This window comes from Pavona decussata, unplaced genomic scaffold (genome assembly GCF_977016875.1).
Source record: "Pavona decussata unplaced genomic scaffold, jaPavDecu1.1 SCAFFOLD_238, whole genome shotgun sequence".
In the NCBI taxonomy this organism is placed as follows: Eukaryota; Metazoa; Cnidaria; class Anthozoa; order Scleractinia; family Agariciidae; genus Pavona; species Pavona decussata.
In genome coordinates this window covers 370,140-397,758 of record NW_028145643.1, presented here as the reverse complement: position 1 = coordinate 397,758, position 27,619 = coordinate 370,140, and the positions used below count along the sequence as shown (strand labels likewise).

The window sequence follows — 27,619 nt, the reverse complement described above, 5'->3', positions numbered from 1 at the left end:
CGAAACCGTTTGTTTGTAGTTTACACAGCATAATCAGAAATAAATAGAAAATGCCTTATAAAACTTGCAGTTCTAAGGAAGGAAAAGTATTAAATATATTTCTTTTTAGATGTTTAAAGAATTGAATAAGTAAGAATAGATTTCCGTCTGGCTGGTGGACTTCAGCATTGAAAAAAAAAAAACAACAACTTACAATTCAGTACACAGGCAGCACACTGAAAGCCATTTTAAATCTCTTGAAAGAGACAGGCTAAATTATGCCTTTTGCAATTTGACGTCGTTTTGTTTATCTTTTGGTTTTATAGATAAATCGTTTTTATGTCACGAAACCTGGCACAAACTGAAACAGATCAACGCTAAATGTGATTCCGTACGCACATTAAAGGAGTTTTGCTTAAAGTAAAATTTCAAAAGGACGCTAAGTCCTGTTTTCCCTAGATATTTTCATTAATATTACTTAAGCCGAGGAATGTGTAAAGTAATTAAATAGCGCTTGGAAACAGACCAGAAGTGTTATTAGACTGTTATTGTTTGACGACACATTTTACACAGAAAAACAATAAGTGTATACCATAACTGAACACCTATTATCATTATTACAGTGCGCCCATAAAATGCCTTCAAATTCTATTTTTTTCCCCTAAAGCATCCACACGTTACAGCTTTAATGATTGGTTCTGTTTAATAGAACGTGGAATAAAAAAAAATTAAACTTCGTAAGATCATCATTTGACATGAAAAAATTTTAATGCGTTTTTCGCGCGGTCATGAGGTGTTTGTTTACCAGCAAAGTACACAAATTTTCGCGGGAGCCAATCAGATGGCGTGTTATTTGGACGGCCCCTTGCATGTGCAAAAGCCATTTGTCTTCATTCAAGCACCGTTGTTTTACGGTTAGCGAAATTTTATAACTGCGGTTTCCTTGATCGCTATGCCAGTGAAGCGAGGCCTTGTGGCCCCACAAAATATCTTTATTCAAACGATCATAAAGAAATTCGACGGTTCACGTAAGTAATTTAAGCTTTAACAGCGAAATAATCGATTCCACCCGTTGAAGCTCGGTGTTATATTTTCAACCCCCAAACGCTTTTTATTTTTAATTCGTGCAGCGGATCGAAACTTTGTTCTGGGGAATGCTCAAGTGGTAGATCTTCCCATTATTTACTGCAACGATGGCTTTTGTGAGCTCACAGGCTACAGTAGAGCTGAACTGGTTCAGAAGCATTGTAGTTGTGACTTCCTTTGTGGTGAAAACACGAATGAATTTGCCGCCAGGGAAGTGAAAAATGCGCTTAGAGGACAAGATGAGAAGCACGTGGAAATCCTCTATTACAGGAAAGATGGTAAGATCAGAATAAAAATAGCAAATACTACAGAGATAGAACAACGTTTGGTTGAATCCAAAACTTGTGGCACGAGGCCAGACAAAAATACAGGCGCGCGCTGGTGAAAAACTAAATGTGCTGCAATTTCCGTTGATATTTTTCTGTTTGGTTCGTAATTAGGGTTGGAAAGAACTAAGAATAAGCAATTGCAATGAAACATTGGTTTGGATAGTGTTGAATACAATAAATATTTTATGATTCGTCGGCAAAGCTCGGATATGATCACCTTGCTATGAAATAAAAACATCAACCAGCTGTGAATTTGCACATTTTCTATTCAAATGTCCTTTCTCGCTTGGCGGTAACAGTAATTGTATTCTAATAAATTGAGGCATGCTCGAGCGTTGTAAATATTGAACTTTTACTTCAAGGCAGCTGCAGCCGGCGCCTCTCATTTAGAGTTCGCTTATTGCACGACTCTTTAAAATTTCGGCCCTTTAGTTTTAATGGAAATTGCAATTAAGAATTCCCTCTTGATGAAAATCTCTTTGGCCAAAAGGTGTAGCTATTATCTACGAAGACAATTCCCAACACGACAGGCTAGACCGTGTTCAATTGCAATGTTTTTATCTCGTTCAGGTTGTAGACAGGAAACAATAATATTAAAATGTTTACTTGCCAAAGATGGTTTTATTTATATGACAGTAACAAACGAATTGTGAAGCCATGAGTTCTTAAATAAAACGAGCGAACACTACTGTTCGGTCGCTTTTACCTCCCGGCGTAAAATGACCAACATTCACTTGAGTGTAAAATCTGTTATTTAGAGCTATTGTGTTTCTGGCTTTATTTCTTTTCGCTTGAGTGAACGTAGATTAGATACCGCAATACCAGGCCGTCATAGTATAATATTAAAACTTCATATACATATATGACAGTTTTCCCTTTTATATCAGTTGTGTTAAATTTGGTAGCTGCTTTTGAAATGAGTTATGGTGAAACAGATAACCTTTTTTAATAATCAGTTCTTACCAGCTGTATATGTCCATCTTTCAATGTTTTGCGCTTTCCGTTATCTTAAATATTTGGTCATTTTTCCCTCTGTCCTTCTAAGGTGGATCAGTTAATTCTGATTACAAATTTATCACACTTATTAAAGTTGTAAAATTAATGAAACTTTGTGGCGTTTGAAGCTCTGTTCTGTTTGAGTCACAAGGGCGTCTCAAAATAACTTAGTATACACCCCCAAGGGGTCTGTGATATTATTCCATATACGCTACAGTGGCGTGTGCTGCTGATGGTGTCTAATGTTTGACACTCCAGGTATTTCTGACGGTGTCTAATGTTTGACACTCCAGGTATTTGATGGTGTTCCAATTTGGCTTTTTAGTCGAGGGAGGGGGGGGGGGGGTTGTACTTTGCTCCTTTATTCATTTCAAAATAATGTTTCTGTACCCATTAGATGTTAATTGGCAGGATGTTTGGTTAGGACCTCCACCCCACCCTACTAGAAGTTCTAACTTTGCTAATCCCACTCTATACTAAACACTTTGTTTTGTAAGACCCTGATCCCTCCAGCTCCCCCCTCCCCTGGGAATTTCCAATAATCTTTCAAGGAAAATGGGGTTGGAGGGGGTGGGGGGGACTTTGCACTGATTCTCTCAAGTATAGTTTACAATAAATTATGCCTATATCTGTTGTCAGTAAAATGGCATAATAGTAGAATAATAACTTTAGTTACATTTATCTGTTGTCAGTAATGCCTGAGTTTGTTTGATGTGATGATGATGATGATGATGATGAGCAGGAGTTGGGAGGGTGGGATACTCAGATATATCAGTAATGGGGAAGTAAAATGAAGGATTTTTTTGTTTTTGTTTTTGTTGTTGTTTGACAGTAGTAATGTGAGGACATTTTTGGGTTAAGAACTTTTCTAGAGGATCTTTTTGTGGTAGAAAGACCTAATGGCAGGGACTGGCATTGATAAAATAACATATCCTAAGGTGTCATAGATTTTTGTTGAATTAGGTTAATATTTAGATTTCCAATTTTTCTTTCATATACTAATAAAGCAGTATGATAAAGCCCCGGGGGCCCCACTCACATATTTTAATGACGGACGAGGAGGGGGGGGGGGGGGGGGTTCCAAAAGAGGTTCATATTTTATACCCAAAAAAATTCCAGCCTCAGAATTTGTCTACCCAAAAAAGTCCCTACTTTTTTAGCATACCCAAAAAATCCCTCAGTGTTTTTGACTGGCTTGAAAGGCCTTGAATTACGTGACCTATTGAATATTTCTCTCTGGATTAGATGCGCGTGGAGTGCCGGTAATTACTTTTCAAATAGATTACAATCTCAGAAATATCCCGAATACCACACAAGCAGTAAATTGTGCTTATGTCATAATTTTGTATTGATTTGAGTTGATGAAAAATAAACTACCCAAAAAAATCCCTGTGTTGTTTTCGCGACACAAAAAATCCCCGCGTCTTTCATATGCCCAAAAAAATTCCTTCCTCCCCCCCCCACCCTGTCATTAAAATATGTGAGTGGGGCCCCTGGGGAAAAAGCCTTCATTTTCAATTTTTCAATTGAATGTAATTATTGAGACAAGGGGGTGCTTACCATTTACGCAAACCATCCGGATGGAAATTTTCGGCATAAATACGATATGATTTGGATAACATGCAAAATGTATGAACATCAGCTGTAAACCCCAAAAGCAGTAATAAAATGTATCACTTTGATCAGAAGTCCATAATTTCAGAAGTACTCCAAATGGAATGATGCATACCATTTGATTTTCCAACTGGAATTTCCAGTTTTTCCATGTAAATGGTAAGCCCCCAAGATGTTCCTATTTAAGGTTTCCCTGAATAAAAATGTATCGTTGCCCACTTTGAAAGAATGGGTGAAGTCTGCCTAAGGTTTGTGAAAGAAGTGATGGGTGCCTCGACTCGTATTTTTTTTTATTTTTACTTCTTTGGTGCATGCTCTGAGCTGTTGAACTTTTTCTTTGTCAACTAAAAGTTTTTGCCCCCTGTCACTAATGAGCTCTGAGCACCGACCCAGGGCGATGTTGACATCATCGAAAACATCTCTAAATTCTCATCACCTGGTTGCTTGCCTGATGTGTTGATACTTTAAAGGGAAATGAGGTTTTGATCATTTGAAAACCCACAACAGTTCGCTTGAAGCCGAACAAATGCAAAACTTCTGTGTTGATCATGTCTTGATGAGTTCACACTAGTGGAGAGAGATGAGTGAAGGAAGAAAGGAAACAAAGAGATGGGGTGGGAACTGGAAAAAAAGGCCGTTGTGAGGTTGTGAAGCTTAAGCAAGATAAGAAAGAAATTTGCAACATCGCATAATATTTTTCTTAAGAAATGGCTTACAGAGACAGAGGTGGGAGCTATCAACGGGGCACTGGTGGGTACTGTAGGTACAAGGAACAGGAAGGAGAAAGCCTAGTTCCCCCTGTACCACCTCCCCATACAGTACACTAGACTGATACTAAGCTGTGTCATATTAAGTAAATATAATGGTAAAATCTGGCCAGTGACATACTGCATCAAGTAACAGCAGCTAAAGGTAATGAATCTTGATACCAAGGAATCATACAGCATCTGGTATGGTGTCCCTGAATGCACTTGTGTGAATTTTGTGGTCAATAGAAAGGGTAGTCACACCCTTTGAGAGCACTAGGAATTTGTAGATTTTTTTATTCTTGGAGAAATTTTTAAAATTCACATTCTGACGTATTCTATCTATCAGGAAGTGCATTTTTGTGTTCTGTGCTGATTGCACCTGTGAGAAATGAAGAAGGAACTGCTGTTATGTACATTGTCAATCACGAGGATGTCACATGGTCGCCAAATAAGGATGATGTTACCTCAAAAGGTATGACCATGTTTTCTCTGTTTAAAAATGTTGCCATTATTTTGTTACGTGTATATCAAGGATGATAAGGGATGTTTTGTGGGCTGTGAACTGCTATACATTTCTCTTGGGAAATGTGAAGTGACTGTCTTTTAATTCTAAATAATGAAATATCCATTAGCCAACACCCAGAATTGCATGATTAACAAGAAATCCATTTTGTATTGGAAAGAACCTGACCTACCCCTCCCCCAGCTGCCGATGGTGGTGGTGGGTTGGGGGGGGGGGGTGGTGAGGTTGAACAGTATTTTTTAGAGCGGCTTATATTTGCGATTTGGCAGTATGTTGAATACAAACTACATTGCATTGGCTATTTTACCTGGCATTCAGTAGAATCATTATTTTGCTTTACGCAATTGCACATGCGTTGAATGTACAAATTTTGGGAGGGTCTTATATTTGAAATTTAGCAATTTACATTAAATAGAACCTTCATGATGTGGGTAGTTTTACCAGGCATTCAACAGAATTATTTGCTTAAGTCAGTTGCACATGTGTGGTACATCAAAAATGCAAATGACTACCACAATGGTAATGCATCACCTTGTCTAAGTGCAATAAATAACAACTACACACATTATGGACTAGTCACAAAAAGATGGTGTGACTTTGTTTTGCTGACCTTCCATTAAGTTACTTGATGTCATGCCGGAAGTTGTCTAGGATGATGTTTTGACCCGAGCAAAACTAGGAGATCTGGGGAGGTGGCTGAAAAAAAAAAAATACAGAAGAAAAAGAAAAGTTATTATTGGAAGTGGCACATCATGTAAGTGATGGCCCCCTAATAATGACGAACTGGAATGTTAATTTCCACATAACATGATTTGGACTTCGGGAGGGGTAATAAAAATCCATCAATCAGCCACTTTCATCTCCTGGAAAAAGGGTCTAATATAATAATATAGTGTTAGTAATATCCTTGTTTTGTGTAAAAAGGCCAAATTATCTGCTTTTCCTAACATACTACTTCTCCACTGGACAAGCCGTGTCACTTAGATTTTTGTTTCAGAGAATGAAATTCGAGAATAAATAAATAGTAAACTTTTAGTGTACTTAAGGTCCTATTAAAGTGTTTGACTTCACTTCAGCTAATGAGATTGGAAGAACACTACATGGTTTTAAGTTTCACTGACATATCCATTAAAGGTACAGCATTAAGGACGGTGCCTGCTAATACTGAAGTATTTTTATGCAGTTTAATTATGACTGTGCAAGAAAAGTTGATCTTTGCATGAGCTATTGAAATCCTAAAAGAAATTAAGGGTTACCATGCATTTTTCAGAGATAATTAAGCAACAAGAATTCTAGAAAAGCTTTAAAATAGAAAACAAAGTAAAATGGTATTCATTTATTTTTCCCAATTGAAGCTTAATTATCTCTGAAAAATGCCTTGTTGCCCCTAATTTTCTTTTCGGATTCCAATAACTCTGGCCAAGACCTGCTTTTCCCCTGTAGTTATAAACTGCGCAAAAATACATTACAAAACCCGACTTTCTCGGACCATCCCGAGGTGCGCAGAGCATATGCGCAGTAGCAAAAGGAGAACGAATATTAATAGTTCTTTTAAATGTTATAAACTGTATTTTCCATCATGTGTGTTTATGAATAGTCTGTCAAGACTGAAGCAGGCAGGTAACTCTTAGCTTAGTACTAATTTCCTTGTCCAATCAAGTGATATCAGCTTTTTCACGAGGTGGCCATTTTCATTAAACATTTTCATTTTCCAAATACGGAATATAGAGTGCAGTCTTCCAAAAAATAACAATAGGGAGCTTAAGCAACGACGACGGCGACGGCAACGACAACGACAACGCCGCAAAACAATAGGCTTAATCAGCAAAAACAATCGCTCTGCACGTGCGTTCTTCATTTTAGTACATTTGTTTGCCGTCCTCTGTAAAACAACAACGTGCAATGACCACATTTAAAGTTTTGTGAAGAACGTGAACGCACGACGGTGAATTTTTCATTTTCTTTCTTAACTTGTAGGCCACTCCTACCAATTTGGTTCCTGGATAGTTCGGCATTTTTGTAAAAGTTGTGCGAGTTGAAAAAATCACGGAGTAGCACAAATGAAATAAAGAGTATATTTTCAGGTGACGTTTTTGTTGTCGTTGCCGTCGTCGCTGCTTAAGCTCCCTAATATCAAATTAGCATGGGATCTGCTATCCGTGCGGGCGGCTCTCTGTTCCCAATCGGGCCCAATTTTTGGGCCTGCATAAAGGCAGGTCCAATTTAGAACCGTTCCGGTCCCAAATGATACCGACAACGTGTAAACACGAAGACCGGTTGGTTTTGCTACCAGCAGTGCAGTTAGGCTTGGATACTAGTTAAATATATCGCGTTTTGTTCGTTTTGACCCGCTAGAATTAAGAGAACATCCAGCTACACTACGTACAGCGTTGATACGAGAAGAGGAATGGCCGGCTACTTTCTTTGTTTAGCAAGATTCTTGGTTTAACTAACTGCCTTGGGGTAACAAATGGAAGCTTTAAAACAGAGGAGAAGGGCATATATTAATCCTGTTTGAAAGGCGCTTCTTGCTTTGTGTGTCTAATTTGCTGGTAGAAACAGCCGACTTACACACGTTGATCCAGTACCGGACCAGTCCCGTGTGAACACAAGCTCATAAAAGCGTGAACCGGTTCAGATCAGCTCTATTTCAAACCCGCCCCGTGTGAACATAGCTAAGAAAACAGGCCACCCAACCTAGTCTTGAACCACCATACCCCGGATCTAAAGCTCCAGAAAATTAAAAGAGGCAATCGTATTACACAACCTTACAATGAGAAAATCGTTTTTCTTAGGACATTGTTCTTTCTCAAATCTTTCTCATAATCTTCAATATTATAAAAACGCTTTGAACTTGTACGACGCTGACGACATTAGAACTTGGAGAACAATCTGTCCTAGGTGTAACACAGCGAGGTCCCTCCTATGCCCGCCAACGTGCTGCTTCTAGCAATTTGGTCTCCCGCCTTGTCTCCTCTCAAGTTTTATGCTTACATATTAGTAGTTTTAGTTATTAAGCATTTTTGTTTTATATAAATAATTAACGAGGGATCCGCTGTAATTGGCTACGCTGTAGTGGTCTCCCTGCCTAAGTATTATATGTTTGGTATTGTTTTGTTTCTATTGTTTTTTTTCCATTCTGTTTGTATTTTAGTTAGGCGAAGCTAAATAAATAAATAAATTGGCTGTTAACAGTGTTGGCATAACCGCGCGGTCAGGGGACTAAGCACAAGTGAATGAAGTGGGATACGCTCTTATTCGCCGTTTGTTTGGACGAGCAACAGATATTTGCTCTGAGAAAGACGCTACATTTTGTATAAAAACTGACAAACACCCACACAAATAATAGATACTTGAATATTTCCAAATTTTAAAATGCGTGGGACTTAAAGTAGGTAAGTATTGTTGCTTACCGGATGCAAATTGTATCATGACTGGCCTATCTTGGCCATGGTGTAAGAATGAATATGTTAATGTAGCCACACCACTCAAACCCGGCGTACAGTTGTTTTGTTATTTGCATACATTTTGACGTTGGCAATCGGTGGAGGACAAAGTTTGATTTTGCAATTACGTAGAATTCCGTTATTGACCGTGTCTTAATTTATCCCGGTGGTATCTGTGTCCTGAGAAGGTCTCTGGTGAAGATTTCGTGGCCAATTGTTAGACTTGTGTTTTAAAGCTTTAAGGTAAGAAAAGTCGTGATTTTTTTCCTCAAATCATGTTCTGGTGGCATGGGTTTAGGTTATACAGGCCAATAGACGCAAATGCTGTTTAATCTTTTGCTTTTTAAAAGGCAGAGTGCCAACGAGGTTTAATTCTTAATTCTGAATAATTTCTTTAGTAACAACACTAACATCTCGCGAAAATAATATCCAATCAATATGATGCTTTTCCGTTTGAAGCAATTTGATGTTCTTTCGTGAATTATTCATTCGATCGCGTTTAATGACATTTGTTTTCGTTAAATATATTCAAGATTCAATTTGAGTTTATTGCTATAGTTTAAACCCATAATTTCAAGAGCTAAATTCTTTTTTTTGTGCAGAATAAATGTGTTACAACGAAGCGAATCTTCTCTTGGTAAATTATGGAATCACGCTGAATAGTATGTTCTTTAGCTTTAATAATTTGAGTCGTATTCCGCTGTTTTTTTATTTAGTTTTTTGTTGCAATAATAAAAAAATAAAGTAGAACCTGAATAGATTTCTAAACTTGGTTCATGACGGTATTGTGCAGGTTTAACGCCGAATCGAAGGAGTCGTCCGTCTTCGTCTTATTCTCGAACAATGAAGATGTGGGTTATGTGTTTTTAATATCGAGTTTCTTCAACCTTCAGTCAAACAAATTCGGTTTTTCGTGGTCGGTGTGCTTTGGGTCTTTTGAACGAGATAACTAGATATTATGGTAGATTAGTTTTTGCAATAACAAATCTTCCTTCAATAAGCGGAAACATTTAGGTGTTTATGCAGCTGCCGCTTCTCATTGCGGTATCTTTGAAATGAATTTCGTTCAACCAAAAAATGATTCAGTGTGAGCGGTGTGATTATCTGTATAAATATATTTCTGTGAAATTTGTGTTTTGTGAGTTCACTGTTTTGGCGTTGTGCATTTTCATTTATGTATATGTTTGTAGCATTTAAGGGGATTCTAAAAGACCCAGGAGAGACCATATACGGTGTACAGATCTAGTAAACATCAAAGTGATTTTCTACCAAACGCTTTAACATTGCTTTTGCCATTTAACACAAAATATGGAAGATTTTATCGCGCAATCGATGCCGCATCTTGATTTTGATCCGTACTCTTTTGTTTTGCGCGGAGCGTGATGGCGAAAAAGATTTTTCCGAATTTTAATTTTCAGAATCACACTCTGAGATTTAGCCTGCGAACAAGCTCTCTATTTGGTCTCGCGTAAGACATAGTTGGGGCGCAAACGGCGACCGAAGCGAGCCGCGGGAGGATTGGGGTGGGGCCACCGCATTAGTCCTCTCGCGCCCCAAGAGAAACCAATTAGAAAGCTTGCTCGCAACTTAAAGTTACCAACTTTTGAGTCCGTGGATGAAATCCTCCAGTGTGATCACTGTAGTAGAAGGCTTTGGGCAGTACTTTCTTGGCTGCGGTTTATTGTAGTTGTTCTTTTTCTTTGGGCTGATCATTGATAATAAAAGTTGTTGCGTCGTTCTCAGTTCCATTTTGTGCTCTTTGTTGTTTGTTTTGTAATTTCTTGCAAAAGGATTTGAAGAGTTTTGATGGCTTTTGACAGGTTTATGGGAGACAGGATCGAAAGGCCTCTCGGTTGAGTAGAATTTTCAGTATTTCAAATCTCCCCCAGTAGGGAATGTGTCTTTGCACCACTTTTTCTAATCCTCGAAAATGCGAAATTGGCCGGCCTTTCAGGGATCACATTATGCGTTTGACAACTCTCTTCTCAAACTCATCAATAATTCATGAGGTTATAAGCCAACCAGAGCGCCCCATTCGGGTCAGGTGGATAACTTTGAAACTCAATGAAACACCAGTTGAAAATCACCAGTGTTTCATCACGTTTTTATCCCTAGTGTTTCGTAACGTTTTCATCACTAGTGATAAAATTGTTCTTAATCTGCATATTCATAGATTACTCAAACACAGCTTAACATGAATCATTAATTTTTAATAAACAATGGCTAGAAAAGACATTTCAAATTACAAACTGACAAGCTCAAGTCTTTGAAATGAAAGTTTACAGTACATTTCTTAAAGTCACCTAAACAGACTGGCATAGTATCCATATCCAAATTCTGAGAAACGTTTTCTACCTTCCGTGACACGGACTCACTGCGTCCATCTCCGTTATGAGCCGAGTAAGCGGCTGAACTTTGTCCAATTCATAGTTTTTAAAAATTCCACCAACTTCGACTACTGGAAACTTTACACTTCGCACTCATTGCCAATCCTCAAGAATGCTTACTGCCCACTTATTTTTATATCTGGTAGACTTCGGTACCTCTGATGAAACCCTCGCACTCGTTTTTGAAATAGTACTTAAACAATAATAGCGCCTAGCATCTGCACATTTCTCACGAATTGAAGCCCTATGAAAAGTGCTTGGCATGTGAATCGCGAAATTAAAATTGAAGCAAAACAAGTAAGCAATTTTATATTGTTCTTGGCGGATTTTGACGTGTTCTTTCAAACTCCTGTACAAAGAAAACAGCTGGCCCCAGTTGTTCAAAGAGCAGATAACTCTATCCAGGGGATAAATCGCTATCCAGCGGATGAAATGTACTCCAACCAATACATTACATGTGAAGTTGAATTTGTTTTGTTAGGGTGGAAATGTTAGTGATCTGTTTTGAGTCAATTTCCGAAACTAAATTAATTTTCATGAGTCGGTATCGCGCACTTCAGGCAAGCGAAATCTGCAGTGAATTTGCCCCTACTGCGTCAAAACATTGTCATCCATATAGGTAAAGGCGCTGTTACACTAGGCAATTTGCCTTGCGACTTGTCTTGCAATTTTGTTGCGCTGTCGTTGTGACACAAGTTCCACAACGTTTCGTAGTGTAACGTTTCCCGAAGTAAACAGGTCTAGTCGTAACGTTTTTGTTGTAATCACCGTTGAGCGAAGTAGAACCGACTTCTACTTGTCGCAACGGTTGCGCCAAGAAGACAAATTAAGGCGAGAAACGTTCATTTCAGGGCATATTACACGAAGCAACGTTGCGTGCAACTTGCGTCACAACAAAATTGCGAGACAAGTTGCTTAAAAAAAAGTTTCTCGTGTAAAAACGCTCATCAGAAATTAAAATTTGCCATCCAAGGGATATTATCTTGATGAACCACGAAATTCATATAATAGAGTGTACTGTTCCCACGCAGTAAGGAGAATTTCAACCTGGAGATTGTCAAAAGTTAGGTGAGCTTTCGTTGCGTTGGTCTCAATTGAATTATCCGTTAAGAAGTTTGACGCAGTCAATGTATTCAAATTAAACTTCAATAGCTTTCTCGGCTCTACACACGCGAGGTACATGAGCTGTCAGTGTGTAGCAGGTGTAAGTATTTTTTCTCCGGTGTTTCCGTCCTTAAAACGAGTTTGTTTTGTTACTTTGTCAGCTGCTTACTTTTGATAAAATTAGCATGTAAGAGCAACCAATGACAATTCAAGAAGTTTCTTTCTTGTTGTGTAAAGTAAACCATCTTGCGTCTTCTTCACTTCTGGTCTCTCACGGCGGATAAAAATTGGCCTTTTCTTTGAAAAAGATGCGGTCTTTTCAGAATAACGGTTGAAAAATTGTTTGTGATCGAAATTTTTGTCGACGTTTTTCATCAGGGTAAGTTTAACGTGTTTTATATCCCTGTTGTTATTCATTTGTAGAGAACTCAGTTAACCGTTACTCGTGAAAAAGGTTAAAAGTTTGGGTAATATTCGACAGAGGTTAAACAGCTGCTTGGAAAGTTTGTTGATCGCAGTTTATCCTAGCAATATTCGAAAATATTGGTCCAAATGACTGGTGTTTTAGCCATCAAATACCCAAGATGGTCTTTATGGGGTTTAACTGATCATAGCTGAGAATTGGTAAAAATTTTAACTGTCAGATGAAAAGTGCCGCGTCTTTAAACTGAGTGAAAAATAGCTGAAAATGTTTACTTATAACTGAGATTTCAAGGTCCCTATCCCAGCCTTCTATGAACAACATAAATGTTCTTGTTTTCTGTAATTTGAATATCAAACGGAACCGTTTCGTTTCACAATTGCGTTAGGATTCTGCTCTATTTCTCAGCCTATCTTTGCATCCTGTTCCTTATCTCTGCTTTTCCCAGCGACAGGATGTCAACTGTTTTGTAGAAAATGAGTAAAAACTCGTCTAAGGCCAAGTAATACAGCAACATTTTCTTGCAGTCGCTTGTGTGTTACCCATATTACCACCTTCGGACAGAACAAATTTTCATGTTGCAAAAAATTGAAATAAACGCCTACTTCCTGAAACCTGAAAATGTGTTGCGCACGTAGGTGGTAACACGGGTAACAAACAATTGCAGCCTGCAACGCAGCATTTGCTGCCCGTATTACTTGGCCTCTAAGCGGTCAGACGTTTTCATCTGGGGAATAAGCCATGTCTACAATCAATGCTAATCACTTCTGCAAAACGGCGTTCAATCTCTTACGTTCTCATCCGACACGAAGTTGATGAAAATGTTTAATTGGTTTCCCGTTAAGTGGGGACTTGAAGCAGTTAGTGGAATAAATTGTTGATCTCAGAATATTATTAAGACTGCGATTCTTGATCTGCTCCGTGGCTGTTTTTTGTGGCTAGAGACTTATCACTATCGCATATTTCAGAAAATCTTTTGCGTTTTCCCTTCCACGCCTCTTTGCCCTATGTTTTTTTTTACATGATAGTAAATGCCAATCTCTTCCTCCTTTTCTTAGCAGGGACGTGTTTCCAGTTTCCTCTGCAAGTGAACAGGATTCCCTCGGTTATCAAGCGAAGACGAAAACAAGATTACGACACAGAGGCGACAGATGATGACGTGGAAAGCGCGAAAAGCAGCCGGGATCCTGAAACGCACTTCACATACACATCAAGCGGAAACAGCGATTTAGACTCGCCATCCTTCGTACCGGTCATGAACGTGCTTCCTCCAACCCCTGCTCCCACCCCGCCACTAATGTCCCCTACCACAGGGGAATGCCCGCCGTCTCTATCAACCCCGGAGGAACCATTTGCACGAAAACCGCGATCTACAAAGCCTTCGTCTTTGACCGATGTATCCAAGACATCATCAAACGCTACCAGTGAATTGGATTCGCTTCTTAAACCAGTTGGGTCCGTCTCCCCGGCGTCCAAACCGTCGGGTAATATGCTGTATATCCCTGAGATAACGGGCCGCTTAACTGCAGCTGTTTCAGAGTCATCTCTATGGAATTCTAGGAATAAACCGTGGCTGGACACCGCTAGTATGGACTTGAGAGGATCAACGCTTCTTACATCGCCTGGAATGAACATGCAGCAACTGGTGCATCCAAGAAAGACGGAGAAAGTTGCTCAGGTATCACTGTGTGTTTTGTTTGCCCTGGGGGGTGGGGATGGGTGGGTTAAGAAATTTGCACCAAATGTTTCCACCAGTCGATGCAAAAGTAAAGCAGATTACAAAAATACTTCTCGGGTCCGAATCTCTTCAGACGTTTTGACAAACGAAACCCAGGAGAAGGTGGAGTGAAGGACATGCAAATGTCTTCCTTGTTGTGTTCGTCCGACGTGCCAATATCATTTCGCGTGTCACCCAACGTCATAGATCGAGCGTGCTGAGGAAATGTACAGTACCACAAATATAGCTTTGTTGTAGGCGGCGATAACTTTGCATGGATTTCAGCATGGTTCAATTTGTTTATCGGTTCTCTACATTATAGGGAATATATGACAAAAATTGCAATGTGAGAAGTTTGAAATATTTCTCTTTTCAACCCACGGGTTATCGATTTTCGCCTTTGGTGTGGCCGTGCAGGATTAGCAATTGTACTGGTTAACCCTTTCTAGACCGAAGGGGGTTGGGGAGGAATTCTCCATAACTCTGCGTCTATTAAAGCTATGACAATGACACTTGGAGTATAAATGGTACGTCCAAAGATGTTTCCTTTGAGGTTCGCAACGTGATGACGTCATGTTACGTAGAAACCCTATCAAGTAATGTAGGTCTATGTTTCTCTGAAGTGAATTCGTTGGCCCCCAAATTATTTGGCGCCTATAACACAAGTAACTCACTTTCATACTGCAGCAAAAATTGGAAAAAACATCAATGGCTAAAGGTTATCCGCGGACATGAATAATTGTCAAGTAGGATAGCACCCACTCCTCACTCCCTCCTAGTGCTTGTTGTAGCTAAATTATGCATTGTGTATCATGTTCTTAGGTCATGTCGCTAGGTGCTGACGTGCTCCCAGAATACAAACTTCAGGCCCCTAAAATCCACCCGTGGACAATCCTCCACTACTCGCCCTTCAAGGCATTCTGGGACTGGTTAATCTTGTTTCTTGTCATCTACACTGCGATTGTGACGCCATATGTGGCTTCATTCATCCTGACACGTGACAAGCTGCGAGAAGAGCTGAACCGAAACCCTGACACACGCAAAAACACGGGGCCCGTCAGCGTGTATTCCGACCCACTTGTCATAGTGGATTACATTGTGGATGTTATGTTTATTGTGGACATATTCATTAATTTTCGAACGACATTCGTGGATGCGAATGAAGAAGTTGTGAGTCACCCGTGCCGCATTGCCGTGCATTATTTCAAGACATGGTTTATTATTGACTTGGTGGCGGCCATCCCATTTGAGCTGTTAATAATGATCGGAAATACGGACCAGGTGGGTGATAAGTATCATGATGTTTTTCAAATAACACAGAGTGGAGAGAGGTTTTAAATTGAGTGTCAAAAGGAATTCGGCATTAGCTTTGGTTTTGCTTTACTAAGTCTTTGATTGGTTAGCAAAGTTCTCGCCAGTTTCACGACCAATGAGAAACAAAACTATACCAATCGTGTGCGTGCGTTTTCCCGCGCTTGGCGCCCGTTACATGCACGTATTTCCTTCGAGTTCTGATTGGTTCATTATCCTGTCCACCTCTGTTATGATTGGTTAGAGTAGCTTCTTCGGTTTTGGTTTTACGACGCTCAGATGAAAACCTCTCGATCCTTCTATATTATTTTTGGCAGTCTACGAGACGACAACGCTGATCGGTTCTTCAGGGGTCGTGTGGTTTTAACTCTTTCGAGGCCATTTTCACGACACAGGAGCCATTTTATTACGAGACTTGGGGTGTCTGTCTGTGCATGGATAAGTAAGCAGTTATGTTGGGGTCCAGTTGACCATATTCTGGAATAGGAAAAACAGAAGAGTCTACATTTCTCGTTTTAAGTAGATTTGAAAGACTTATCTGCAAACGTTTGCTCGCACACGATATTCCAGAGAAATCTTGTATTCCGGTGTTATAGACTAACTCAAAAACCTCTTATGAGGCATTTTTCGTAATCAGAGCATGTATTTTTATTCCAGAAGGAGGTCAATCAAACAGGAGTTTCGTTTTGTTTGATCTAAGACCGAAAAACACAAATGAGTTATCTCTCGAAAACTCCCTGCGGTACTGTAAAATCGAGTCGGTATAAAGTCAACTCATGTACGCATTGAGAACCTACTTTTTCTTTTGGCAGACAACAACCCTGATTGGTCTCCTGAAGACTGCTCGGCTGCTGAGATTGGTTCGTGTCGCGCGCAAACTTGATCATTACTCGGAGTATGGCGCCGCAGTATTGTGCCTCCTCATGTGCTCATTCGCTCTGCTCGCACATTGGCTCGCGTGTATTTGGTATTTCATTGGGAATATTGAACTGCAAGATGAATCCCTGAAAACTATTGGTTGGTTGGATTCACTTGGTAAACAGATTCACCAGCCATTTAAGGTGATTCCATTGAATTGCATTGCGCATCCTTGCTGCGCATAATTTTTCGCGTCATTTAGTGCGCGCACGAGCGCGCGCACGCAGAACATTACGGGATTTCCTTGAGGTTAAGCTCGGAAGGAAAATAAATGGTCCTTTTCTTCTAAACGAGCACGGTGATCCCCATTTTTTAATGCATCAATTTAAATGTCATACGGTTGACCACTATATATCGCGATTTAAAGAAAAGTTTAATACTCTACTTTGAGATATTTTTATTTTAATGCTTTAAAGGGGCAGTATCATGGGAGATATCATGATTTTTGGCCAAAAGTCACAAAATTTAAACTTTGAGCACTGTGTTAATTAATTTCTAAATCGATAATTTAAAAAAATATTAATAGTGATTCTGAGGCGAAAGGTTGAACGAAAATATAGTACAACCAGCAATTTTTAGTGCGTTACGACGACAAAATAACGTCTGCCAGACGTTTTCAAATTTGAACCACTCTTTATCTTGGCCAACTGCCGGCGAAAATATCCGTGGACAGTTTTTTTGCATTCTGATAGTCTTTTAATGGAATTTGTCATTATATCTTGGCTGCTATCAACCAAATAGCGTCTTTTTGATTTTCAATGTGTTACTAAAAACAGCGTGATACTGTCCCTTTAGAAAGCACGTATTTAGGTAGTGCTGCTTACGTGCATACGCAGCAAAATTTTTAATTTCTTTCATAATCTTAATTCCAGTTCAATGAAAATAGTTTGTTGTGTAAGATTAAAGTAAATTTTGTTGAACTGCTTCAATATTTTAATGCAAGAAATTAATTTTTCTAGAAATGATAGTTCCGTTTTCTGATTACTAGCGTTCCTAGTATAAACCTCGTGGGTCATCTATTTACTATAATAGCCATCCAGGTTGCACAAAAACGAGCACGGTGACCCCCATTTTTTATTGCATTTTTGTAATGCTCATAACATAGTCATGAACTGGACCAAGTCTTAGACAATTTTAAATACTCGTTCTTTTTCAGCGGAATCACCTTAACAAGACTGATCCAACAAGCGGGCCTGATCTGAAGTCTAAATATGTGACGGCTCTGTACTTTACTCTGAGCAGTTTGACGAGTGTAGGATTTGGTAACGTGTCTCCAAATACCAACACCGAGAAGATCTTCTCCATTTGTGTCATGCTGATTGGATGTAAGTTGGTTCTTGCTGTTTTACTATAGTTGTGTTATAGTGGACCACAGGGCACCCACATTGGGGGCTCGGTGGTCACCTCGGTAACGGGAACGTAAAAACAACAACAGAACAAAAGGTAATTAAAATGAGTGAAATAACGGTTTTGGAGATGTATAATAAATCTTGTACCTTTTTGTTGATGGCTTCTGCTAAATTATAACGTAAACGTGTTCAATGCCCAGTCCATGTGGATACGTTTTCTTTTAAAGACGCAAACTTTTAAATGGGGACGGTTTGAAAAGTCACCAGGCGAACTTCGCGAAAACTGACGCACAATTTTGAAAACGCAAACTGAAGTCAAATTTTTCTTTCCGTTTTCGTGTTCTGTCCACGCAACCCAAACTTTCGAAAAAGGAGAATGTTTTGAAACCGTGTTCGTGTGCTTGGAGCAAACAAACATTGCGCAAAGGAGAGAAACACCTTCACAGGCGGTATAGCAGACGCAAAAAGCATGTGAACGACGGTTTCCGGCGTCGTAGCTGTAATAACTAATAATCAATCCATCGTTGACTTTTCAGCTCTTTTTTATGCCGCCATATTTGGTAATGTTGCTGCCATCATAGCGAGGCTGTACTCCAACACTTCCCGTTATCACTCGCAGATGCAGAAGGTTCGAGAATTCATCCGGTTTTACCAGATCCCCAGTCCTCTACGGCAGCGAGTCGAGGACTACGCGCACCACGTGTGGTCTTACACGAATGGTATTGATATGGAACAGGTTGGTATTGACTCAGATATGGTAATTATTACCTCGAGGATTGTGGTACTGCGTGGTTTTTGGTAATCACACCAGTAGATTTAGACTTTGAGTAGTCCCTTGTTTTCCCAAGGCATAGCAAGGGAAGCGAGACACGCGTGCGTGCACGAAAATTGCCCCCGCGAGGAGGCAATTTTTGCGTGTTCTCGCGAAACTACTCGTAGCCTTTAGCAGATTTGAACAGGTGCCATCAATCTGCTTTGGCTGATAAAGATGGGTTTCCACTGTTGCGTGAATTTTAAACGTGCCAACGAACGTAAATTTAACTGGCTGCACGTAGGTAAGTCAGAGGATGTGCGAGCCGCTTCCATTGCGTAAATGAAAGGGTTGGTTATTAAAAAACAGTTTAGGTTAGACAGTGTTTAACAAAACCAAGTTCTAAGCTTTTTTTAATTTTGCCAACAGTCATATCTAAATATTGTCTACTGCCGGCGGTAACAAGAAGGCTTGCATCCCAGACTAGAAACCAAAAATAATGAAGCGTTCTCAAGTCGAATAACTCGGAAAATTCTTTTTCCGAGTTATTCGACTTGAGAACCTCAACGCCTCTTCATTATTTTCACTTTATCCAAGTCGCCATTCCATTTATCATTTAAATGAACCACTTATAAACAGATTTGGAGGCCCACTGATTGTCTTCAGCCGCGGCCTAAGTAAGAATCTGTTTAACTGGCCCAAAAAGTTGACGGAACAGCGCCCAACTGTTTACGGCTACGTACGCTTTTTATACATCGTTACTTACTTTTTTACGTACGCAAAGCCAGTCTGTACGCGTAGAAAACAGTTACGAGACAGTGGAAATCTACCTCTGTTCTAGGGTATCCGTTGGAGAGAGGTTGGACTGTATCGGTAAGATAATATGGACGCTCTTGCAAGATAAGGACAACTTCATTTCCAACTCGATCTGGAAAGGGTCCCAAATTAAAGCTCTGCGTTAAATACATCGATACTTAAGGACGGTGTCTACCAATACCGAAGTATTTTTGCGTGGTTTATGACTATGCGGGAAAAGCAGTCTTAGCAAGGGCTATGGAAATCCAAAAAGAAAATTGGGGGTGACCACGCATTTTTTAGAGATAATTAAGCAACAATTATTCTGAAAAGCAGTAAAATACAAAGCAATGTATGACAGGGAGGACAAATACAACATGATGTTTCCTGTAACCGCTGACCTAACATTGCAGGTGCTCAAGCATTTTCCTGAGTGTCTTCAGGCGGACATTTGTCTTCATCTCAACTCCAGTCTATTACAGTCGTACCCAGCATTCACCTCGGCACCTCATGGCTGCCTACGTGCACTTGCTCTGCGCATAAAAACCACTCACCTCCCCCCTGGGGATTATATCATCTACCAGGGAGATGAAGTGAATAATTTGTATTTTGTCATAAGAGGAACGGTGGAAGTGTTGAGTGGTGACGTCATTATGGCCATTTTAGGTGAGTCCTTTTGTGCCATTCAACTCATTGTGACCGGTGTAACATTTTTTGTAAAAAAGGAAGAAACAAAGAACACCAGGCTGTAATCGTGATTTCATGGGAATTTTTTAAAATAGGCTTTATTCGTATTCTCGGTTCGAAGCAAGATTAAGTTAATCCGATTCGAGTTTAATTACCAATCAACGAGTACTTTTCCAAAAGATTTTTGTCCTCAGTTTTGACTTTGAATTTTGTTTAGCTTAAAATCAGCTTTTAAAAACATTTGCAGCAAGCGAGATGAAAACCTTGGTTAACTTTTAATCGGGGTTTAGTGTTAATCGGCTTTCGAACAACCGGGCACAACTGTTTAAGTTGATATCAAGGAACCACAAGAGAAACCTAGCAAACAAGAGAACATAGAAACAAATTCGTGTTATTTTAACCTTGTTTTGTTTTTGTTAACCTCTCATTGTTTTGCTCTTTGCAGGAAAGGGAGACTCATTTGGCGAAAACTTCGCCATCGACCCGAGCAAACCTGTGGTAAACTCTAACGCCAGCATCCGGGCATTAACCTATTGCGAACTGCGCGTGATTTCACGCGAGGACGTGCTGCACATACTAAACCAGTACCCACTGTTCAGAGAAAACTTCATTAAGGATCTGGAAATCACGTACAACTTGCGTGGAGATGACATGGAGAAGGTTAAACTTTCACTTGAACTACCTAAAAATTACACTTACATTATTAGAGCCCTCATTTATAGTCGGATTGAGCCTTTCCGGGTATATTTTATTATTAGACTTCTTCCTAATAACTATGGCCCGGTTCAGACGCCGAACTTTTCATGAGCCGAACCTAATACCTCGAATTAAGTATATGAAAAGTTCGGCGTCTGAATCAGTTGAGAACGGCTGTTTCAATTTGGAACTGCTCAGCCGTTCTTCCCGCCTGGCTCAGCCGGGAATTGGGAAAATTGAACGGCTTTGGAACGGCTTTGATTCAGACGTCGAACTTTTCATTAGCCGAACCTAATGCATAAATTATTATAACGTATTTCAAATAAAAAAATAAAAAATATAAAAAAAAAACGCTGACATTTCGATTGGTTTTGCTTCAAGTAAATTAAATTCGGCTAATTAAGTTCGGCGTCTGAATCAAAAGGCGGGATTTTCGTGATTTAAGCCGACCTTAATTTGAATTAAGTTCGGCTCATGAAAAGTTCGGCGTCTGAAGTGGGCCTAACTCTTTACGTTTAGCCGTGTTGCATTTCATATCATTGTTATTCTGAGTCCAATCCATAAACCTTGTAAGCGCCATCTCAGCTTTCTGGTGAAAACGACGGGACATATTTACAATTCTAGGAAGCGTGATTTCCACCTTAAAAGTGTTTGTCTCCCAGAAATAATTTTGTAGCTACAGGTTGTGCTACTATTCAACAATTGTATTTAAGTGATTTTACAGTTCATTAAGTATTGAGGGCCTTATCTTTTTGCAGGGTGTTCCCCTTGCTGAAAACGAAAGGAATTACTACTCCTCCAAGGTTGAGTCTCAGGGAGAGCACAAGTCGCCATTATCTACAAATGACTCGAGTTCAGTCCTGGCGTGGCAGGAAGGACAAAAAGTTAGAAATTCAAATGGACCAATGAACAGAAATGCTGAATTAGGAACAGACGGAATTACACCAAGACCGACCAGTTTAAATATTCCAAATCATTTAACTTTGAAGGAAGAGACTTCGTCGACGTCAAAAACTGAAACTTTGGTTTGTGGGTACGACTTAAAGCCATGTGTCACTGAACAAGCCCGGGCGAAAAATCTAGATGTCAGTAAAGAAAACAGAGCTTCGTCTGGTTTTGAAAGTCATTCGCACAACTTCCACACAGATGATACTAGTTCACGGAAAGCATCTGATTTAAGAACGCAACAAAGTGATGGGCCGGTGTGTAGAGACTGTTGTAATTCTCTTAGAGCGGTGGAAAACAAACTAGAGAATTTGTCAAGCAGTTTAGAAAAGCTTGAAACAAAACTGTCGGCTGATGTTGCATCAATATTTGAAATTTTGAGAGCTCATAGCCATCAGCGGCCAAGGGACTTTCAAACACAAGTGTAAAATGTACATTTATAATTGTCAACCTTTTTTGCTTGTGAGCCAGGGGTGCACACTGATCAGAAGCCAGCGGCTTCATGGCAAAATGGCAGCCTCGTCCCCAGTCTTGCTCGGCACGCGGTCAATGGGGATGTCCCCTTCTCACAAGCTTGGTTAGATGGATAAGCGCGTGTACGCCTGGGAACGAGCCCGGGCAAATGGCCTCTTGGTTTACTGGAGTCTTGCTTTGAATTATTTTTAAAGGGAACCTCCACTCTGACAAGAAATTGACGTCGAATTGTCGGAAATAATGTTTAAATTCTTAACTGCAATTTGAGAAGTGCGAATAAATGGAAAAATATTCAAGTGTGCAAGATACTTGATATGATTATCGCCTATTTTCGCTTGTAAATTCCCCGCGCGCCACCATTAATCCAACATAGCGGCGCCCGGGAAATTTAAAAACGAAAATAGGTGATAATCATATTAGCACACTTGATATTTTTACAAGCTACAATTAAGAATTTAAACATTGTTTCCGACAATTTAACGTCAATTTGTTGTTTTGAGTGTCATGGAAAGATTTTCGCACAGCACTCAACATCAATTTATAAACCAAAGCTGACATTACGACAAAGGGACTTATTTATTTCAGCCAATATTTCAACTAGTAGGACTAGTCTTCTTCAGGGCCAGAGTAAGAAGACCAGTCGTACTAGTTGAAATATTGGCCCAAATAAAATTGCCTTTTGCCGTAGTATCAGCCCTACAATCAGTTTGATTTATTTACACGTAAAGTGACGTCTGGCACGTGCATTTCTACTACAAGAGATCCGCGAACGGAACGTATTCAGAACAGTTTATTTGTGCGTCATGTGGTCCCCTACATTCAATGGTTTAGTAACTAATTTATCCATGCAACACTGTCATACTAAACCTCTTTCAAAAACGGCGAGCGTGAATAGAGTTTGAGTCCCGAAACGTGTACGAGATTAATGTAATGACTGTGCGGAAATCTTGCTAGTGTCATCTTTACAGTCTGTGTTACGTTTCCTGTGATTTTCGGGCCAATCATAAACGCAGTTTACCTTTGTACTTTACGCGGTTGACGTCATTTCTTGGACTCGCTTGGAATTTGCTAAGCAACAGGAAAACCATCAGTTCCTAAGAAACATTGTTTCTTCAGTTGAAGGAAATTGACCTTGTTCCTTTGATAAGGACATGAACAACATATTTGGTATATTTACGAGTTAATTCTTCGACGCATTTTTAGATTTTACACAAACATTACGAGATAGATTTTAAACAGAAAGCCTTTTTTCCATATAGACAGAGGTTATAGTTGGACTAATGTGAATGCGTCTTGGAATCGTTCACGCTAAATTTTAAATATATTTTAATTCTAAGGTCATAATATATATATTAATTTTATGGTTTTGGTCATCTCACCGAGAAAAGAGAATTTTAGGCAACCATTGAGGTTCATGTTTCTTATCACGGTACCTGTTTTCGGGTACAATCTTTTGATATTGCTATTGGTTCATTGGAATGAGTCAATAAAGTTAAGGGTCGCTGACCATACAAATTGAACTCAAGAACGTTGTGATTTTGTCAGACTACCTACAGTACGAAGGGCTAACGCTCGAAACAGCACTCGAATTAACTCTTTCGTACTTACAGTACGAGCGATCGATGAAAATGGAAATCATCCGTTATATAGTTGTAATGCAACTTAGTCTGGTGTAGATGATATACACTCGATTGAAAGAACGTCGTTGTCGTTGAACGATAAAACCCAACACCTTTCAAGGGAAGATTTGAACTATGATCTTACATTCTTCTTGTTGGAAAATAAAAGCACTTGCGGTTTTTAACCCTTAAAATGGACATTTTTCCCGCGGACAAGGAAAAAATTCACAAAATTTGCGCATGTTATGACGTCACCCCACAATTCCAGGAGGTCTCATCATGCACGATTCAGACTTTAATGCTCGGGTCAATACAAAACTTGAATATTCCCCCGGGACACAAAATCCCACGAAAACGCCTTTTATGCAGGGTTACCCAAACGCCGAATTTGACGATCAAATGCCCCTCCCAAAAAACAAATAGTTCAATTGCTAGTATACACCGATTTGGAAAAACCAATTTTTTATACATACCTTGTGCACTGTATATGCTCTTCCCAATTAAATCCCTGGAACTGCATTTAATGAACCAGTTTCTAATAATTTATTATATACAGCTGTAGCCTGCGAGAGTCGGAGAGCAGACGCCTTTACCGGCAAGAAACCATACTGTTCTGGCTCCGCCCTTCATAGCTCTTGTACACTGGGGCGTACGTAGAGGAGGGTGGGGGGCACTAAATTGAAACTACTAACCTAGAATAACTATTGGTTACGACAAAAAGCCTTTAGAGAGTATATTCAAACTGAGTAGTGTCTTGCGTTGTGGCTTCGATCCCCAACATAATGGATCGTTACAACCAGGGTACAGAAGATGTTGAACTATTCGCTCCACGGTAGGATCATTGCAGTGGGTGTGGGTGTTGACCTGTGGCGGGGAAGCAGATGTCAACTTCTTGCGCCACTACATGAACGCCGTCAATCCGGACGTCAACACCTGCTGCTCCAGAATCGGAGCAGCTGGTCTCAACATCTGCCTCCACTGCATGATCAGGGCAGCTGGTGTACAGTTCAGTGCCGCCACAGCGCAGATCAGAGTAGCGGGTGTTCAACTTCCGGTGCCACGGCAATATTGGAGAAGTGGGTGTCAACTTTCGGTGCTACGGCAGGATCAGAGCAGCGGGTATCACTGCTTGAGGCTCCAGGTGTCGCGTTGTGGCTTCCCAGTATAATCGATCGGTGCAGCAGGATGCTGAACTATTGCTCCACGGCAGGATGAGTGCAGTGGGTGTTGACCCTGGCTGGCTCCACGGCATGAACGGAAAAGCGGATGTCAACTACTGGGGCCACTACACCAGAGCTTACCACCAGCTGCTCCAGGATCGGACCAGCGGGTGTCAACCTCTGGTGTCACGGCAGAATCGGAGCAGCGGGTGTCAAGTTCTGGTTCCCTTACCGCACGATCGGAGCTGCTGGTGATTTAGCTCAAATAACTGCAAGGCTGATCTAACTGCGAAGAAAACTTAAGACGACAGCAACATGATAGAGACCAAACCGAGAATAATAAGATGCAACTGTACGCCCCAACTTCCTTCACCATCTGGAAGTTGCGATGATTGAATAACACACAAGGGGCGTCACACAACCGGAAGTGAAAACGCACAAACGGTGGGTCTGTACAATTCGAGGTCAGGGTAAGAAGTTACAAAAGAGTCTAGGAAAAAGGAGCGCCCATTCCACTTAGCGAGAAACGTTTTTCCACATGGTAACATCCCGAAAAAATTCCTTGTTTAGGTGGATATGGTGAAAACGGCTGGAAGCCCTTCTAGTAAGATTAATCATTCGTTGTAGGAAGGTCCTTCCTGGGACAACAACTTTACAAGCGAACTGCAGGGTACCTATAAGGGATTGGAGCTTGACCAACCGGGCTGAGCGGCGGTTAGCGAAAGAATCAAGGAGCTGCCTGGTTCTGGACAATTTATCGTCGGGTAAGCGTGCCTCCATGCGATTACTATCAAGCACAATACCCATGAATTCTAGGACCTGGGAGGGGCCCAGGGTCTTCGATGCTACCGTGGGAACCCGGAGGAACATAAATACCTTTAGGAGGCTACTGAAGCTCCCCAAGCAAGCTAATTTTGTGGGTTCAGCCATAAAAAAGTCATCCAAGATGTGAATTACGTGTATCAAACCATTGTTATGCTTTAGGATCCATTCCAAGGCATCAGAAATCTGATTAAATAGAAAGAGAGCACTACAGAGCCCAAATGGGAGAAAAAGACCTATCTAGTAGTGGGACTGCCAATAAATACCCAGAAGGTTCCAGTCGTCTGGGTGAATTGGCATGAGGCGAGAGGCGGATTTGAGATCTGTTTTTGCCATGAATGCCCTAGGGCCCAAGGAGCGCAAAATTTGTACAGCATCGTCCACCCATACATACTGAAGGGAATAGGCGTCTTTCGGGATATGATCGTTTATGCTCAGGGTCACCCTCAGGGTAAGAGAGGTGATAGATGATTCGCCACTCTGAAGAGTGTTTCTTGGGGACCATGCTAATGAGACGAAACTGGAAATCCAGTTTTTGAGGTTTGCTGAGACAACCTCTGGATGTTATGACGCGGAGAGCAAATTGCGTGACACTCGGGTTTGTTGAGGGCCAAGGTAACCTATGCGAGCACCATACCGGAGGGCATTAACTAAATTATGAACAAAAGGGCGATCAGGGTGATTAACTAATTCTAGTACTAAGTTACCGATAAATCGTATCAGGGAGAAGGAAACAGAAGTCAACATACTCACCACGGAGTATTTTGTCCTCGATTGATTTGTCCATGGGACGGTTCAGGCCTAGAGGAGTTGCCACATTTGCGAACGCCGACTGGGCATGCTCTGGTCAAGGTACATGCTGGCTGGTTAAGCTGGCTGGGACCTCACGCCTTAGGAATTTAGAAAGAACTTAAAGCGGCCAGAACAGTGGACGAGACGGCGTCCTGGATGGCGGCGAGATGGGCTGGCGTGAATACGAGATCACGATCGCTTGCCTGATCATGCTCAAAGTCCTCAATCCGCTCCTCAAACAGCTCACCAACCGATGAACCGGCGTCTGAAACGTACTCTTGCTCTCCGTCCGATGGCTGGGGTTCGGGCGTTTCTACACTGCGTGGTTTACGCACTCTAGGAGGTCTTAAAGGAGCGACAATGTTCTTGTTTACTCGACCACGAGAAGGGTGTCGTTGAAGACGTGCTGGTGAGGCGAGGACGAGTTCCCGTGATCGGTAGGTTCAGCTTCTGCAAGCGCAGTCGAAGAACTTCACCAGAAAGCTTTGTAAGGTCGTCGTTTCGTAGGGTTTTAGCAGGCCGAGGATGAGAACGTGGACGTACTATGATGATAAACGAGAAACAAAATTTTACTCCGTGTTTGCATTCGTGCAATACTGACAGGATAATGCCTTGGGATAGTGTTCTGATGCTTTTAAAGCAAGACAGTGACCCAAAGTTCGACCAATAGTTAAAATTGTACTATAAAACTAAATAGACACAACGTGGCGAACTACTATTCATGAATAGGGTTTTACAGAACAAGAACCAATCCCAGCAAAGGTAAGATTCATTTCTAGACAATTGTGCAACATACTGGTACAACTAGCCATGAAAGGCTTTTATCCTAACCATACTGAATAGAGGGCATTCAGAAAAGAATGAGGCCTTCGTGTATGTATTGTTGTCTGGGGTTGGAACAACATTGCCTGACCTACCACCCCTAAGGCGTCACGTTCCATTAAGCGTA

At 40.6% G+C, this 27,619-nt stretch overlaps 1 protein-coding gene across 4 annotated transcripts; it reads left to right on the top strand.

The window, feature by feature from the left end:
* Positions 1 to 848: 848 nt before the first annotated feature.
* Positions 849 to 23,797, top strand: LOC146457607 (voltage-gated inwardly rectifying potassium channel KCNH6-like). 4 transcript variants are annotated; one of them, XM_085091619.1, is made up of 11 exons: positions 849 to 1,007; positions 1,110 to 1,343; positions 5,100 to 5,225; positions 13,696 to 14,312; positions 15,174 to 15,632; positions 16,475 to 16,723; positions 17,737 to 17,905; positions 18,466 to 18,665; positions 19,889 to 20,141; positions 20,608 to 20,822; positions 21,617 to 23,797. In XM_085091619.1, exons 1-11 carry the CDS (start codon positions 932 to 934, stop codon positions 22,229 to 22,231), a joined length of 3,213 nt encoding a protein of 1,070 aa, XP_084947745.1. In that variant the 5' UTR covers positions 849 to 931; the 3' UTR covers positions 22,232 to 23,797. The 4 variants fall into 4 exon arrangements, with proteins under 4 accessions (XP_084947745.1, XP_084947744.1, XP_084947747.1 ...); XM_085091618.1 differs by having other exon boundaries at positions 13,693 to 14,312; XM_085091621.1 differs by lacking the exons at positions 849 to 1,007; positions 1,110 to 1,343; positions 5,100 to 5,225 and adding an exon at positions 8,516 to 8,965 and having other exon boundaries at positions 13,693 to 14,312.
* The last annotated feature ends 3,822 nt before the right edge of the window (positions 23,798 to 27,619 follow it).

Coding starts and splice junctions, on each gene's coding strand:
- LOC146457607 (XM_085091618.1), top strand. CDS start 932: ATGCCAGTGAAGCGAGGCCTTGTGGCCCCACAAAATATCTTTATTCAA. Junction 5,226..13,692: donor GGATGATGTTACCTCAAAAG/GTATGACCATGT, acceptor TCCTTTTCTTAG/CAGGGACGTGTTTCCAGTTT. Junction 18,666..19,888: donor ATGGTATTGATATGGAACAG/GTTGGTATTGAC, acceptor CTAACATTGCAG/GTGCTCAAGCATTTTCCTGA.